This window comes from Notolabrus celidotus, chromosome 17 (genome assembly GCF_009762535.1).
Source record: "Notolabrus celidotus isolate fNotCel1 chromosome 17, fNotCel1.pri, whole genome shotgun sequence".
Taxonomy (NCBI): domain Eukaryota; kingdom Metazoa; phylum Chordata; class Actinopteri; order Labriformes; family Labridae; genus Notolabrus; species Notolabrus celidotus.
The window spans coordinates 22,412,753-22,430,844 of NC_048288.1; the positions used below are offsets into that span (position 1 = coordinate 22,412,753).

The following is an 18,092-nucleotide window of genomic DNA, read 5'->3' on the forward strand; positions in this document are numbered from 1 at the left end:
ACAAGCATGCACATTTTACACACCAGATAATTATTGTGCCTTTTCAAAACAAAGGCAATCATTATCTCAGTTTATGCCTCCGGAAATTTTGCAAGCCTGACATTGTGTTTCTGGATGCTGAGAGGGATTTGGATGTGAGCTTTGGTGTGTGTGTGTGTGTGTGTGTGTGTGTGTGTGTGTGGGAAACGCAGAAGAAAACACCCGTCAGTGTGGGAGGGAGGGGGTCCCGAAACGTCACAGTCAGGACGTTGAAGGGAGCAAGTTTAGGTCTGCTCAGCATCAAAAAGCCTTCACTGGCAGACAGATCACAGAGCCTCACTGCTGATCACAACCTGACCGACACAGGGGGATATTATCAATTCAAACTTCAACCATGACGCGCTCACTATGCGGACTGCAACTTCTTCACTTCTTAGTAACTTTTCCGTTCATCACTGGGTCACCTTTCCAATATTATAGTATGTTCCGAGGCGACGCATATTCAGGCTCCGACACGAGACAGAGGAATAAGTGAGTAAAGGATGTCTTTAAACATCATGAAATTTTAATTAAAATGCCCATATTTGGATGTCTTTGGAATTACTTACTGTGCGTAAATGTGACTTATCTCATTGCGTAAAAGTGCGCACTGAAGCTTTCCTCGTCTGGAGTAAATAACCACATTTTCTGCAGAAACTGGTGCGCCTACGTTGTGCATAAGAACGTAACCTGCGCCGTCGTGGGAGGCACGGAGAGTTTCGTGCAGCCAGAGGCTTTGCCGTGTCCACCGGAGCTGCCAAACTGTGCGACAGAAGTCATGTAAGTTCCCCTCAGTCCAGGTTGATGGTGAAGGGTAGAGTTTATTTATTCCTGTTTCATATTTTGAACCATATAAAACAATACCAATACTTTTATTATCATACTAAAACAACAACAATAAGAAAATGTATCCAAGTAGCATTGACTTGATGGATCCAGGGCACATCAGAGGTGTGTCCAGACTTTTTTGACGGTGGCCCAGCCCGAGCACTGACTCATGCAAGGGTGGCATAAAGTAGACAATGTGTGAACTCACTGACACACAAATTAATGTAATGTATTTTATACCATTCTGTCTCTACTGATCACTTGAACTTCTATCATTTAAGTATTATAGGGATAGGGACGTAATATGCCCGTATGAACATATTTTGTCACTTAAGTTACACAACAGAGAGGTGATATCTTCCATGCTTATTCTTTAAGGACCAAAACTGAAGATTTGTGTCCAATGTCACATTTTAAAAATACTTCAAACATGCAGCTCCAGCAGGCAGGTGTGGAACAGTTAAAAATAAATGTATTGGCAAACTATCAGTACCAAAATGTTGCCAATGAATGTATTGTAGGGGCCATAATGTTGATTTTCATGTCTAATTTGTTAATCATGATTATTTTCTTTTTATGGTTTACTTAATTTCCGGTTTTGGGTACATGGGTGTGGTTTACCTTTTAAGTACCTGTTCAGTTTTGTGGCGGGAGGTACACACCCGCCACCCAACCTTCATCGTCATTATTATCTTTTATGTTGATCTTGTTTTGGATTTAATTATTTTGAGTGTTTTGTTAATAAATAGAAAACTTTCCTTGGACTTTGATTGATTTTGATTTATGGCAAGACGCGTCACAAACACAAGCCCACTTAGTCTCTGCGGCACCTATCAATCTTAGCCACTTCATGTATGGTTCACTGTTCAACAGTGTCAAGGACTTTGCTGGAAATCTTTGATGGGCTCATTCCTTCTACTCGTCTGTGAAATAAAAAAAAACTCTAATAAGTAATTTTTTACAATTTATAAAAGACAATGTTGCAAAAATAACTTCTAGTAACTTGTTGCAACCAATCAGCAGCCAGCCCTGATGTTCAAAAATGTTGCTTAAAACTGCATTACCTCAAGTGTCCACTTGAGGCTGGCTTCAAAACACCATGGAGACCCCAATAACACCCATGTTAAAATGCCCTTATTTAAAGCAAATTTAACATGCTAAAATGTGGTACAAGATAAATGTTTTGGTCTGTCATTTCTCGATCGTAACATTGTAGGCGGATTGAATTACTTTGTAACTTACTCATTTTAAAGGTGTTAAGGTTGTGACTTTTCATAATGAGGCATAAATAGGGGCATGGCTGACTTGACTGGCAGATGAGCGTGGTGTAGTTGTTTTCCAGGATGCTTAAAGCCTGCCGCAGCCCCACCTCTTCGCCGATTTCTAGAGTAATCGGAAGTTAGTTGGAGTCAGCATTTATATGGCGACTAATAATGTTTGGCTTCGCATTTGATCTTGGGAGTTGGAAATTCTGTGTCCAAGCCCATCAGATACGTCACCTGGAACGTCCCCTGAAGTCAGGATTTTCACAAAGAAATTTAGATCAACTTAAGTGATTTCAACTCAAATTCCAAGATGGCCTCTCTGCATCAACAAAAATAAAAAAGTCCTTTTAAAGGTGTTTCTTTGCACTTCGGTCTTGTTTTATGTAATTAAATCGATCACACTGATAGTGTGCAAGTTCTACTGTATCTGTGGACATATTGTCATGTTGCTTTGGTCCACAAACCGTCAGGTAGTTTATTGTTATCGCCTGGAATTGGCTAACAATTCTAACAACAATAGAAGCTAATGGTTAAAAAATATTTCAAGTTGTTTCCACTCTTAACCCTCATGTTATGTTGCGGGTCAAATTGACCTAGTTCAAAAATCTGGGGGAAAAAATGTTAAAAGTATTTTTTTCAGTATGAAACTTCTTCTGCTTGGCTTAATTAGTGTAATGAACATATAAAATGAAAATGGTTCATTTCACATATTTGCAAACCCCCCCTGCATGTTTATATTACATACAGTAGATACTGTTTGTGGGTCAATTTGACCCAGCAGTAAAGGGGAGGCTAATAAGGGTCAGAAGTGTCAAATACTAAATGTTTCTTTGCAACTGTGTGACTGATGTTACACCCCAATCACACACGTACACACACATTGGGATTTTTGGGGGCTCTCCCCGGGTCAAGTTGACCCAGGAAAATTATTGCTGTCCTTAAGAAACAAACATAACAGGAGGGTTAACTGGACTTTGTTCAACTTAAATCTGACATTGCTCCCAGCTCCAACATCCAAACTCCAAGGTAAATTGAACTCACCAACAGTCTCTTTAGCTGCAACACATTCCAAAAACATTTTATTTTAATGTAAGTTTGGATTTTGGGTGGCCAATCAGATTTCAAGTGAGGTTGTGCCACCCCAGGCAAACTTTCGGGACATACCCCTGCTGGAGATTTAAGTTTCAGAAGGAGCTGTTTTAAATGTTTTTTTTAGTATGAAGTTCCTTTTCCAACCCCCTGCATCCTTGTATATATCCATCACAGCTGTGTTGTCATACTCTAGAAACATTTAATTTGAATTGTACATTTCATTCTTTCTCAAAGATGGCGATATAAAAACACAATGCTTTTTCATAATGTTCCTTCTTAGTGTGCATTAACTGGCCTTTTCTTTGGAGCATTTCCAAACTCAGCCCTTCAAAAAAATGTGATGCACTCTGAGAAGATTCTAAAAGACTAAAATGTATGAAGCTGTTTTATTCAGGCATCTGTGTTGAATCTTCATTGATGGTAAACACAGACTGACTATGCTCTGGCTTTGTTTTGCTTCAGTGTTTATTGAGCAACAAACACTGAAAGATGTAGTTAATCTCTGGGTGCCAGGGCTGTGTGGGCCAATACTGTCCTCATGAGAGGAAGCAGAGGGCGGAACATCTCATGCTGTGTCTCGCCAAGTCTACAATTAATTAATTGCAACTCTAACTGGTGTTCGAGTCACAAGAGACAAATTATTTATTGTCCTGGGATTGCAAGTTTCAAGGAAGAGTTGTGAAAGTCTCTTATGACTATCCATAGAGTCACTTTCAAATGTGTATATATATATGTCGTGTCATAAACATAACAATGTAAAGCATCCATGGTTTCTTTAAGACAAAGTTTTCATGTCCTCATGTGTTGAATGCTTCCAGATATCGCACACACTTCAGACCTATGTATAAGATCGCGTACAAGACTGTCACAGAGCTGGAGTGGAGGTGCTGCCCGGCATACCAGGGGCATGACTGCAAGGAGGTGAAAGACATGAGGCTACTCCAAGCAGAGCATTTGCCTCATGATACATCTGCTTCTGGACATATCCCAGTCCCACAAGGTAAAAGACAGAATAGAAAGAAAATATGAGAAAAATAATCAACAGTATGTAACTGCTGGAAAAATGTCAGAAAACAAGCATTCCAATTCTTTTTACCCAACCCTTTGTTTTATTTTCCCCTATAGCTCCGTCACAGCGATCACACAGCCAGAGAAGCCATCCATGGGGAGGGGAGAGGCAGTTTGGGGGTCAGACAGGTCCCAGGCCACATGGGGGTCATGGAGGAGCTCAAAATGCACAACACCTGGAGGAGGAGGTTCAGCGACTGTCCCAGATGGTCCTCGACATGCAGGCAAGAATGACAGACATGTCGTCAAACATAAGACTGGATTTCCAAGAGGATGCCAGTAAAATGTTTGTTACACTAATGAATAACTACAAACAGCCAGCCAGTGCAAGAGGGCAAGAGGCCCAAACCGTCCAAGTGCAGGACTTCTCTTTTAAGCATGATCCAATAGCCATTGATGACGTCATGAGCAAGATCAGCCAGGTGTCACATGATCTGGAGACTAAGAGAAACACCCTAGATGACCTGCTGGGTCGTGTTAGCCGCCATGATGGACAAATTCATCTGTTAATGGAGGCTGCTCAGAACCACCTGCCCACGCTAACTCCCCCGCAAACCGGTGATCCAGATCTGAGAGCCTACCTGGACGAGAAGATCCGTGCCGTGAGAGAGGAGCTCATGGAGGGCATGGAAATCAAACTGGGGGACTTGAAGAACTCGTGTGATTATAAGATCATGTCAGTTCGGGAGCAGTGCGAGGGACAAGAAGCCAACTACCTCAGCCTGGCCGAGCTCATGGACTCAAAGGAAACTGACCTCCGCAGCGAGATCCAGGACCTCAAGACCAAGTTTGTTGATCCAGTTAATCGGGACTGTGGCTCTGTTCTGGCTCATATGGGGAACCTCGAGATCCATCTGAACTCATCCGAGAAGACAGCAGTTGCTCGATGTCTTTCAGTGGAGGAGAAGCTAAAGAAAGAACAGGTAGAGGCTTTAGAACAGCTGAAGGAAAATCTGGAAGACAAGCTGGCCTCCGTGGAAGACAGATTCACCACCCTGTTGATAGATACAAGCAAGGATTCCTCAGCTGGTGGACCTCCAGAGAGTCAAGATGATCTACAAGGAGACATTAAATCTCTAAGGGGTACTGTTCATACTCTTGAGTCTCGCTTTGACGTCTTACATCAGCTATGTTCAAAGGAGTGCAAGGCTAAAAGTGACCAGCATGATATCCAGAGCTGCAGAACTGCTGTGGAGGCTTTGGAGACGAGACTAGGAGTCCAGCTGAATGGCCTTGGAGCCATGGAGGGACAGCTCCTCAACTGCAGCACCAACATTGAGAACGTTCATGGTGTGTTGAATGGTCTGAAAGGACACATGGGCAAGTTGGAGGACTCGCTGTCAGATGTAGTCCATCAGCAGACTCAGACTGTCCAAAGCCTCAACTCCACCTGGGGCCAGGTTCAATCTGGGGCTGAGCAGGAGGCCAAGGAACTTATGGAACTCCACAAGACTAATAACCATGAACTAAGAAACCGTCTGGACGAGCTGGCGAGGGAGGTGAAAGCCGGGGCCGATAACTGCCGGGGACAGACAGAAGACATCGGGAAGGAGATCGCTCACATGGACAGTCGAATTGTCAGCGTGGAGGGTTTATGCGGGAAGCTGGATCCTATCTCCGGTAGCCTTCAGAGGATCAAAGAGGGTCTGAATAAACATGTCACCGGGCTCTGGACTTGTGTGACCCAGCTGAATGCTACAGTTCGAGGTCATGCACGAGACATTGGGGGATTGAGGGGAACTAGCCAGAACCTCCAGAACCACATCTCTAATGTTGCCAGAGGCCTTCAGGAGCTAATAGACGGCAATCCTGGAAAGACAGGTAAGCTGCAAACACATCATTTGACCCTTGTAATTGCCCACAAGTGTGAGCGATGACAGTTTTTCACTGGGATAAAACCATTTAAACAATTCGTCTAACATGCTCTTGCTCCAGTCAGTACCAAGCTGCAAATTCTACTGTTGTAACATGAAGCCAATGTGGATATGCAAAAATCTGAAGTTCCTTGAGTGACCACTTGAGGCTCTTTCAAAAAGCAGAGGAATCCCCATTAAGCCCTATGTTAAAATGCTTGTTCGAGTTTAACATGTTCAGAGCAAGCGGCAACCTCCGGTCTAAAAATATGAGTCCAATGCTGAAGTGCTAAAAACTGCAGTTCATCGAGGATCCGCTTGAGGCTGGCTCCGGAAGTACCAGAAACCACATACACACCAATTCAAAAAAGACGATCTTTACAGCAGAAATAAACATGTTTACAGCCTGGTACAAAAGACGAGTGTAGTCTGGATAGCTTATTTCTCGATCGGCACACATTGTATGGGGGGTGAATTTTTTTCTAACGCTGCAATTTCGAAGATATTGAGATTACAAGTCTTCCAATGAGAGGCACAGCTGACTTGATTGACAGGTGGAAACACTGAAGCTGTTGGCTAGGAGGCCCGCCTCTTTACGTCACAATGGCTCGACAGCAGATGGAGTCGTGAGGAAATGCCACATTCAAATTCATACTAGTTTTCCATGACTACCAACCCTAGCTTTAAGATACCCCATCTATCAAATTGCTGTTTGTTCCTCTGTGCATACATGTTTTTAACATTTTCTGTTTTGTTCTCAAAAAGTCTTACATTTAATGTTAAATAGTGAGCAGCAACCCTGACTAGGCTGACTGACAGTAAGGGTGAGTCAGCATTTCCAACATGGCGTCTGCCATCTTTGAGCTTCAGATTCCCCAATGGGGTGACATCACAGAGACTACACCCATGTTTCATACATTAGCTGAAGGTATTGCTGGCAGGCACTTAGCTTCTCTGTCTGTCTTTGCGATTGTATTTTTTCATATCCTTCTAGGTTCACTTGTGGTCAAAGTGAAAGCTAGTCAGTAAAAGTTTCACAATCTCAGTTCACTCTGACTCTTCCAGGTTTGTGCCAAGCTAAATCTAATTTACTATCCTGGAAAACTTCAATAGTAGAAGCTTGAGATCAGTTGAATAGCTGTAATATTTCCCGACATTTTTAGATCATTGCTTGGACCAGAGTCCGTGTGTGTATCACACCCTGGCTGTGTTATTGGAGAGCTTTCATTATTGGAGCGTGTTTCAGTGTGTAAGTGGGAGGAAGTTGGATTTTCATTTAACCATGTTCTCAGTTAAAGGAGGCAGGGCTGATTGGAGACACATGCTTGAGCTAATAGAGGCCACTTGTGTTGAGCAATACCTTGGCTTTAAAAAATATTGCTCACTTGGCTTTTTTTTGTGCATCCAAGTGTGTTTTTATGTGTTTGTCCAAAAACTACAGGAGCCCCAGGCAGGCATGCACCCATGCATTTTATTTACTCAGATGGTAATGGGTTCCATTCAGATGTTTTCTTGAGATCTGGACTTCAGGTCAACACAAAACAAACATAGAAATATGTTAACCTTACCCTGCATGCTGAGTCGGACCAATCGCAGTGAGCAGGTCTTAAATTAATCTGTTATAATGAGGAAACCAGAGATTTAACCCAGATCAACAATGGATATTAAATTGCTTTCACTGGAAAAACAAGCATATTATTCTTGAAATAATGAGATAAGTAAGACAAGAACCTGAGAAAACAACCAGAAATGACTCTTCATCAGAGAAAAACAGAGTAAATATAAAGTATATTGATGCTTGTCCACTCTGGGCTTCTATAGCAATACAAAAAGTAGAAACATGAAGGTGATCATGCTGGATATCTTTGTATATGGACTTGCCTGTGCTGATTTTATATCGCAGCATATGTTGCATACTTCTTGTATGAGTCCACTCTGTAATGGTGCCTATGAGACCCTGCTGGACTTTTCTGGCTCTCACTGCTGTAAACGTGACCTCGAATCACACCCAGCATGTTTACAAGCCAAGTGTCTTCCTGTGGGACCAGTTAGCTCTCAATCACTGGTTTATGGAGCAGGTGATGTAGCATATGATCCAGTTCAAAATCTCAAGGGAGGTGAGGTGAAAGAAAACAGTCCTTGGTCTTGTTCTGGTTCTAGTCCAAAACCAGATTGACATTGAGACATGTTTCAGTTTCTACTTCTGATTTGTCTCTGTAGCCTTGACATGCCATTTTTTTGGGGGGGGGGGTGGGGGGGTTATTACTGGATATGTGATGACGAGGACATGTTGCCACTCCACCCCATGGTTGGTGTCATAAAGTTGCATTTAATTCATCATTCTGTCAGTGGGAAGTTTTGCAAGTGGGAGCCCATTTTGCACAAGTTCCACTCATGCGCCCAGTGTTGTTACCAGGGGCTTTTTTTTCAGCTTGCAAAGCAAAAACTTGAGCCTCGTGTTTTCCTTCACTTTCCCAGCTGCCTCATCCCATTGTTCCCCTCCTCACTTATCTACAGAGACTTGAAAATGCAGCTTGGAGGAGTCCATTACAGAGAGATCTCCACACAGCTTATCAAGGATCCACTCACAGAGACACAACTCTTGGGCGTCTTGATTTCCGAGCCAAGAGCGTCAGTGTGTTTAGATTAGGTGCTACTGAATCGGTATCGCCCATTTTCCTCACACCCTCTTCAGGACTTTATTTTGTTCTTTCTCTTCAAGTCTGACGAAGCTGTCTCATATTCTTTAACTTCCACAGCTGAGTTCCTTTTCTGTTGAAACAAACAGTGCAGACACTAAAAGCTGCAGCAGGGTCCCAGGGGCCATATGTCAAAGTGTGTACCATGATGTCATTGTGGTGTAAACCATGAACCAGGGGGTCAGGAAGGGAGAGGGGAGGGAGACAAGGTGTCACACTGATCGTGACTTTCACACTTGAGTTTATTATGACTTGTTGACACAGCATGAAAGAAATACAAAAGCCACTGACCCTCAGCTTTACCACCCATGTCTTCATTCATCAGTCAAGCACATCGTTTTCAGTGAACATGTGTATACAGCTGCAGCTGCTAGAAAGAAAGAAGACACTTTAAAAGTCTCTTCTTGACTAGAAAACGTTCATTTTTTTCAACAAAGAGTTGGTTCCACTTTTATAATTACATAGACTCCAGTCACCAGCCTTTTAAAAAAATCACCAAAAATCAAATAACACTGATTATTGCTGGTTTGAGATGAAACATTGGCCTTGCTATGAAGCTAACATTGTCTCTTATCCAGCAATAAATGATTGTAGATTTCACACTTTATTATCAGTTCAGAGTTTAAATCAGTAGAAGTGTCGATGAATATAATTTGGTAAGGATACTCAGTAGTTTAAAAAAAAAAGTGGTTCTGAACTAAATTAAAGACAAACCTTCTAGAGGAGGATTCACTGGAAAAGGATAAAATCCACTGATTAATTGGAAACAACGCCAGGGGCAACCTGATCACGCACATCATTTTAAATCAATCCACAATTAGGAGTATGACAAATTTCACTTCTGCCTGTTGACACTGTGGCAAAAATCTTGGTTTCCATCTCAAGCTGGTCCTGAAAGTCAATGACAGTTACCGGGCCTGTTGTGAGACCCACTTGAGAAGCCACTGTGCCTTGAAAAATCTCTGATAGTTGTGGGTCAAGATCCTGTCCTGCAATCCAGGCAATGGCCCCAGAGCTGGTGTGTGTGTCTCTAAGCTGCTGATCAATACAAAGTCACTTTAACCATAAGTAGGAGTGAAAACAGCCACAATGTTAAAAGTTGGGACTTTTGCATCATTTATGTTCAAAATGTGGCAAAAGCAAAGCTCTAAGGAGGAGAAATGCAAACATAAACTGTCCTGCAGAAGTCCTGTTCAATTTTTCTAACATTACCCTAAATGGAAATGTTCATTTTGGTGTGAATCAAAACATAAAAGTTTAATATTAATGTATCTCACAAGTATGCTGATTAGAATCCATTGCTTTGAAAGCACTATAACCATCAAATATGAGGGACTATAGAGTTCATTTGTAAAAACAGATAACTCTGTTTTTATACATTTTCAAAACTATTTTTTATATAGTTATTTAATAAAGTTACATTTTCAAGATACCTCTGATTAGTAAAGTCATTTTGACTTAGTCAAAGCCACCCAACCTCAGTTGCTTGATAATAAAAAAAGCTGGTATTAGAAAAACTGTTTTTTGAAACATTTTCTTAATTTTTTAAAAGTGAGTTAGCTGTTTTCAAACTTTTCAAAGCTGTATACATGAATCGTTCTCCTTTACATAACAACTCTTTGTAAAGATAAACTTCTTCAAAAGGTTATCAGTAAAATATTAAACGCAAGGTTTGAATCGCATCTCATTGTCTTTAGCACTAGCTTGAGTTCAAGTCCACGACCACTTACCACTTTTTTTTTTAACAAAAGAAAAAATGTATTACCTTGAAAAAAGTTTTAAAAAATGGCATTGTGACTATTTTCTAAGTTGGTTAACTCTACACAATATGTCTGTTTCTCAATGTGTTAGTGTGTGAGTGTTAAATATTGAAGCACATTCTTCTCACTATGTTTTGAAGGTGTCTTATAAGCACGTCGTAGTAGAGCTCTATTATTGGGATGTTTTGAGATAAGTTAGCATGCTTTCCTGCTTCTGATAGGACTCAGTGGTTGAACTGGAGGGTCAGTGACCTACAGAGATAAGGTAACTCTTAAGGTGACATGCTGGAGTCAGTGGTCAAACACGATAACCCTGTGCACCAAAGACAAGACGGGGCCTGACAGAAAGCCCTCGAGAACATTGAAAGTCTGTAAGGTGGGTGCAGGGACTGTGGCTGCTCTATTTATGCAGTGCTATCCTGACAGAGTGGGTGTTACATTATCTGACATAAGAAATGTGACCATCTTTTTTTTTCACTTTAATATTGAGCCTGGATTTATTGGTCCTTAAATCACAGTCTGGAGAGCACAGTTTGTGTTCGCTAAAAGTGACTCATAAAGTCAACACTGCTGAATTGCTATGCAGTCATTATTATGAGATGTGTAATGTGGGAAATTGCCATTCTTTAGACACACTGGGCTTTTGTATCCTAGAACCAGCAGGGTCAGGATGCAATTATTTTTCTGTCAACTCCAGCTTCATTTGTTCAGACCTCAGCTCTGAAACACTCTTGTATATAAAGCTGTTCCCAAACAGATACTCAGATTTGATGCTGATACCATTATCAGTACAGGCCTCTGATGATGCCTTAAAGCTGGGGTTGGTAGTCAGATTTTGATACACTTTTTGTTGAACCGGTTAAAATAACTTTTATGTCCTGATGGCAATCAATACAGAATGTGTTCTTAAAAAGAGCGAAAATAAGCCGCTATCTACAGCCGGAGTAAACCTGGGAAAACACCAACCAATCCCTGCCATCAGGAGCCAAATTATGAAACTAATCAAATCCCGTCCTGCCGTTCTGCCCGCCTCCTGCGCGTACATTTCATGTTTGTTTGTGTTTTTAAATTTCACTATGATAATGTTTTGGTGTTTTCTTACCGCTGAGTGAGACATGAGTTGACATAGTGCAAAACACAAATTATGTGCTGAGGACCGGTTTTGAATCAGTCACGATCATATGGTCGCAAATCAGCGGCGCTCGTGCATGTGAGTCGGGGCGTTGTTTTGGAGGAGCTCCAAGGGGAGGGGGGGAGGGTTTAGACCGAGTCCTGAGGGCATGTTAGATTCAAATTCATGCTAGTTTTCCGTGACTACTAACCCTAGCTTTAAATGTTGTATGGAAATGGCCAAGTATGCTAATTAATGCAACAATCGAATAGCTTAGTTTTATTGTATCCCTGAAAAAAATCAACTGGTTTCGGAAAAATGATCAGGTGATAATAAAAAGCCTTTATTATACATTCTACAATTAAATTGAGAAATGCTTCACATTGAGTGTACATCTACACTAACATAGCACACATTTATGCAAGTGAAACATTGTCAATAATGTAATTAGCTTGGAAAATCGTGTATATCTCATGGCAGATAATGTATATTGCACAGTTAGAACTTACACATATCACAGGTAGTGAACAGGTTGATAATTTCGAGTGTTATGTTAGTGAAAGCTGGAAAAGTAGTAACCTGTTTTTTTCCAAACAATGCTCATTTTCTATGTATTTTATTGCCTCTCTTTCAGATGGGGTTCTCGTTATGTCAGGTAGAAAAAGGTGGCATCTGCACATCTCTGCTCGCAAACATCCATTTTCCTGTTTGTCCTCATGCTACCAGTTCTAAAATCCGTTTTGAATGCCCTCCATCAAAGGCTTCAGCAAATACCTCAATTTATATGAGGAGCAAGAAGACTAACAAACGCAGACCAGTGAAACATAAGCACATGTGCAGACTTTTACCCCCCTGTGCTGTTTTACGGTCACACACCGGTTGCTCTACACATGGTGGGCTTAACAAGCAGACTACTCTGCCTTTTATACCAAATTACCCTTTTCCCCAGGGTGAGGGGACAAGCTGTCTGGCGATTGAACATGTGGCCATGCCTTGGTATGCTTCAGGTATGCCTTTAATGTCCCTTGTTCCACTTGAAACAGAAACAGAAGAGCTGTTGTCTCGTTGTGGAAACAGTGACAGTTTGCCCCCCAGCCAGGCGGGCTGATGCGTTGATACACTCCAGGGTCCGTCTCAGGAATTCAGAGCTACATACTCTCTGTCTAATGCTTGATGGGGCAGTGGTCTGTCATTTTCTCGGTTTATTGCCACAATAACAGGCTCAGATAATCACTCTGTGTTTGGCTGTTATTGAGAGTGAATGGAAACCCTACCAATAACATAAACACAATAACATACATCTTTAAAAGTGAGAAACTGGAAATGAGTCATAGAATTTAATTACATTTTATTTTTATGAGTTTTATAAAGAAGTCAATATTGTTGCTGCAGACGAGTTATGTACTTAAAAACTAAATAAAATACTGCTGAGAGTGATCTTTAAAATCAACTGCCATCCCTGCTTTAGGGAAATTACAGTCTCATGTGTCAGTTGTAAACTCCCATAATTTTGTTTTTACTCAAAACCTTTTCATTAACTCTGAGACATGACTTAAGATATTGTAATTTGGTTGAATTTAAAGGCCTGGTAAAGAGTGTTTCCCCCGTACAACTCATCTGTGTTTGGATGTGTGAGTTAAGGTTAAAATGTAGGTCTCTTTTATTGTGAGGTTCACAATTTATTTTGTCATCCCTGTTAAACACCTCATAATGCATATATGCATATCAGAATCAGAATCAGAATCATCTTTATTCGCCAAGTATGCTTGAACACACAAGGAATTTGACTTTAGTAAACTGTGCTCTCTTTGTACAAGGCATAAGAATAAGAATAAGAATAAGAACTACAATAAAAAATAAAATAAAAAATATTTGACAATACATGACAAAATGTAACCATCTTCAATAGACCTATGCAAAGCTCTTGTGAGGAGTTTTTTTAAACATGTTAAGAAACAGTCTGATGTCTCTTTATGAGCTACAAACACTAAAGAGACCATGAGCAACATAAATCTGTATTTTGATAGCGCATTTTTAAGTTTCATCATATGACAATGTGTGTCTTATATTTTGGCTAATGACGATATTCGTTCACAACACTAGATGGCGTTACTTATCATGTAAAAGTGTATCCATTGTGACTAAAGCTAGTGGTCACAACTACAGCACCAGGGTGGATGAAAGATGGAGAGAGACAGTGATTGTCTGGAACAAAGCAGAAAAAAGTAGACCATGTTTCTCATCAACTGAAGCAGAGTTATGATGCAAAATATGAAACCAATCAAATCCCGTCCTGCCGTTCTGCCCGCCTCCTGCGCGTACATATCATGTTTGTTTGTGTTTTTAACTTTCACTATGATAATGTTTTGGTGTTTTCTTACCACTGAGTGAGACATGAGTTGACGTAGTGCAAAACACAAACGATGTGCTGAGGACCGGTCACGAATCAGTCACGATCATATCTTTTTGAATCAGCGGTGCTCCTGCATGTGAGCGGGGGCGTCGTTTTGGAGGAGCACCGAGGGGAGGGGGGGAGGGGTTAGACGTAAGACGTATTCCTGAGGAAATACTGCATTCAAATTCATGCTAGTTTTCCGTGACTACCAACCCTAGCTTTTAACAGCTGATTGTTATACCTTAAGATAGCAAGCCCTAAAAGACTGTCATAAAATGCAAACAGTCTGGGTAAATCTTAGAGTGGTGCTGAAGCAGCTACCTCCAAAATAATGGTAGGAGAGTGTTTGAGTATGATACGTGAAAAACAGATCCAAGGTATGGCCATTATTACAGCCCTCGTCCAGCTGAGAGCTCACGAAATCACCGAAAAGGATGATTGTTTTTAAAGTGAGACACAGCCCAATGACTAATAAACTAATTTAGATTTTTTCATATATTAATGGTAATTATCAGTACCACAAGTACTTAATTTAGACAAGGGGTAAACAAACCTGATAGAATCTGAAAAATAGATAAAAGGTACCACTTAATCCAAAGGGGGCGCCAAAATCACCACTAAGTGATAGTCCATTAGTGGAACTTTAACAGTTGACTTTTCAACTTGCTATAACAAGAAAAGAACTGAGGTCACCATTAATGGTATTTATGATTAGTTTGAACATGTGCAAGTCATTCCAGTGAGTCAGCAAGGATGAGATTTATGACTTGAATTGTACAGTCACAGTTTTTTTTTACTGTAAAGTGGAGATAACTATAGATTTCAATTCATACCTTTGTATCCCAGTCAACCAGCAGCTCAAGACTTCTTCTTCTGCTCTTAGGTTTTTAACAGGCTTTCTGTGAGATCTATCTGACAGAGTTACAGGGGTGAACTGTGTTACCAGCTGGTTTGTTAACACATCTGACCTCCAACCATCTGGCTGTGCATCTGTCTCTGTCAGACCTGCAGCCTCAGTCCCATCGCTCACCACTTTATCTGTTATTTTCAGGTGTTCGGGTCGCCGTCGACAACTCAGGATCCGCTCAGAGTTCAAGTCAGAGTCTCTCAGTGCCCGTCGGGCCCCTGGACGCCTCCCTCCTGGAGCCCACTGTGATGGAGACCGGAGAGGCGGGACCTCCCGGCAAGATGACCTCGTCCAAGTTGCCCAAGGGGACAGACGGGAGTATGATGCCTGTTCAGGGCTTTGCTGGAGCTCCAGGTGAGACACACACACACACACACACACACACACACACACACACACACACACACACACACACACACACACACACACACACACACACACACACACACACACCTAAATGCACTCTTTTCTGCAGCGGTTTCAATTGTCTCATCTTATGTAACAGCTTCGCCATCCAAGTCCAGTGATTTGCTGACAACTAATACTCTCAGCACAGGTAACTTTGAAGTCCTTGTTTTTTGCTTCGTTATAACTGAGTCTTTAACAAATAGAGTAAACTCTTTTTTCTCCCTCAGCAGACGTGGTAATCCCCCACAAACCATCACCACAGAGACCTACCACAACTCCAGGTAAGAGATATTTTATAGGGCGTGGTTAGCCTAGCAGTTAACTGACTCGCAACTCCCCATATTCCCCACCTCTCTCCAGTGGTCCTATCCAATAAAGGCTACTATATTGAAAATAGTACAGCTCCTAATTCAGCTAATACAAAGTGTGGTAATATGCTATGTGTCTTTTCCTGTGCTCAGGTGAGACGGTATCCTTCTCAGCGGGTCTGACTCTTCTGCCATTCCCGGGAGAGATCGGAATCATTCGATTCAACAAGGTGCTCGTCAACGATGGAGGACACTATGATGCTCAGACAGGTAACAGTCACTGCAGGTCTGCAGGCTCAATTTCAAACCAAGCTTTAATCAGCTGTTACATGACAACATATGTAAAAGTTAAAGAAGGTGAATCCTTAAGTTCATTGATTCTAGCTGTGACACCAAACGCCAACTTCAGCATCTTAACATGCAGTTTTAAGCAGCTTTCTCAGCAATAGATGTGTGCAAACTTTTTCTTAATTCCAGGACAGCACTGTTTGTGTCAAGGGAAAATAAAAGTCAGCTTGGACATATTGTCCTCGCCCAAAGGATTTTTATATTGACCTAAACAGGAATTAGCAACCTTTGGTGTTGAAGAATGAAGCTGACACGGAAGTTAAAAAACTGCAGTTCCTTGAGTGTCCACTTGAGGCTGTCTCTAGAAGCCAAAGAATCCCCATTAGAAACCATGTTAAAATGTCAAACTTCACAGCAGAAATAAATAGGTTTTACAGCCTAGTTAAAAAATATTTTTTTGGTGCACACTGTGGGTTCATTTTTTTATGCATCTCACAAGATAATAAAAAGGCCAAGAGTTTGCATAAAGTGCTTCATTGGGGCGCTGCAACGTTAACTGACAGGAGCTGTTTGCCAAGAGTCTAAAAGCCCGTCTCAGCTCCTCATCTCTACCTGTGTCTATGCTGACCAAAATGAGGTTGAGTCAGCATTTCCAACATGGTGACCGCCATCGTTGAGAAAGAAAAAAACTCACCAGAAAGAAATGGGTGACTATGTGCTTTTCAATACGAACGTTTACTGCAAGGTTTAACCCTTTTCATTCTCTCAAACCTGCTTCCTATACCTATCCTCCCATTATTCATACCACAGTACTCTATGAAAGCAGACCATTAAAAATATCAGTAGAAATCTTCCTAAATCCATTTTTATTAACTTAAGTCAGCATCTAAGTCTAAAAGTTCATGGTGCTACTTCTATATATATCATATATAAAATCTATATTTCATGTTGGTGTGAGAATGAATTCAAGGAAGCAAGGAGAAATTCAACATCTTGTCTGGCTTAACGTAGTGGAAATAATAGTTGCACATTTGAATTGATTGATTATTAATAATGAGCCCCTCCGTGTGTTCTCAGGTATCTTCACAGCTCCCACAGACGGCCGCTACCTGGTGACCGCCGTGCTCACAGCCCAACGAGGCGAGAGCGTGGAGGCTGTCCTGTCTGTGTCCAATCGCAGCATCCAGAAGTTGGACTCTTCAGGCTTTCTGTCAGAACAAGCAGCACCGGCGTCGCAGGACCTCTGTAACTGCGGCAGCTCGACGTCTCTGAGTCTGGTTCTGTCGCTGAAGAGAGGAGACCGAGCAGGACTCGTCATGACCTCCGGGAAGCTCGCCATCTCGTCCTCCCCGGAGATCCTGTCGAGTTTCAGCGCCGTGCTTCTTTACCCGAGTCCATCAAAACGGTAGCCCCGCTCCTTTCAAAGACAACTGAAGCCTCGTATAAGCCATAAGTGGAGCGTAGTGTACATTAATGATGAGACATTAATGTAATTATATCAGAGAGACAGTCGATACACTAACCAGGAGGAAAAGGAACAACAACATGAAATCCACAGTATCTAAATAGATTTTTTAAGTACTAATATATAGTGTGTTTACAATGCAATTATTTTTGTGAATTATATTAATGATCTATCTGTTTGGCTTTACATGTAGCTGTCTTCTGTACAAATCTGGGTTTCAGCCTTTGTACTTGTATCAACATAGTGCCTCTTTACCTACACTAAGGCTATGTTCACACTGCAGGAAAAAGTGGCCCAAATCTGAATTTTTTGGGGTCAAGTGACCAGGTCTGATTTTTTAGAGGCAGTGTGAACACTCAAATCTGGATTTTTTTCCAATCTTAATATTTTTTTCACACTCCCATATGTGGTCCTGAATCAGATATAGATCTGATTTTTTTCAATGCGACCTCAATGTGAACGGCCAAGGCGGATTTGATACGCATTTGATACTTTTACGTCACTTTATAGCGACACACGTCACAATTCTGCGCGGCGGTTGCCTTGCAAAAATGGAGGATAGCAACGATGGAGCACCTCAATTGAGTGTTCTGCCGAAGTTGTCTTGGGGAGAGCCGCTGACAGATA

At 41.5% G+C, this 18,092-nt stretch overlaps 1 protein-coding gene across 1 annotated transcript; it reads left to right on the forward strand.

Annotated features, from left to right (window-relative positions):
- Positions 1 to 460: 460 nt before the first annotated feature.
- Positions 461 to 17,596, forward strand: emilin2b (elastin microfibril interfacer 2b). Its single transcript, XM_034706742.1, has 10 exons — positions 461 to 510; positions 673 to 798; positions 4,022 to 4,203; positions 4,329 to 5,359; positions 5,420 to 6,092; positions 15,141 to 15,350; positions 15,502 to 15,552; positions 15,632 to 15,685; positions 15,866 to 15,982; positions 17,078 to 17,596. Exons 1-10 carry the CDS (start codon positions 461 to 463, stop codon positions 17,407 to 17,409), a joined length of 2,826 nt encoding a protein of 941 aa, XP_034562633.1. The 3' UTR covers positions 17,410 to 17,596.
- Positions 17,597 to 18,092: the final 496 nt, after the last annotated feature.

Excerpts from the sequence above, each read along its gene's own strand:
- emilin2b (XM_034706742.1), top strand. The coding sequence starts at position 461 with ATGTTCCGAGGCGACGCATATTCAGGCTCCGACACGAGACAGAGGAAT. Across the intron at positions 4,204-4,328 it reads ACATATCCCAGTCCCACAAG|CTCCGTCACAGCGATCACAC; the intron begins GTAAAAGACAGA and ends TTTCCCCTATAG. Across the intron at positions 6,093-15,140 it reads CGGCAATCCTGGAAAGACAG|GTGTTCGGGTCGCCGTCGAC; the intron begins GTAAGCTGCAAA and ends TGTTATTTTCAG.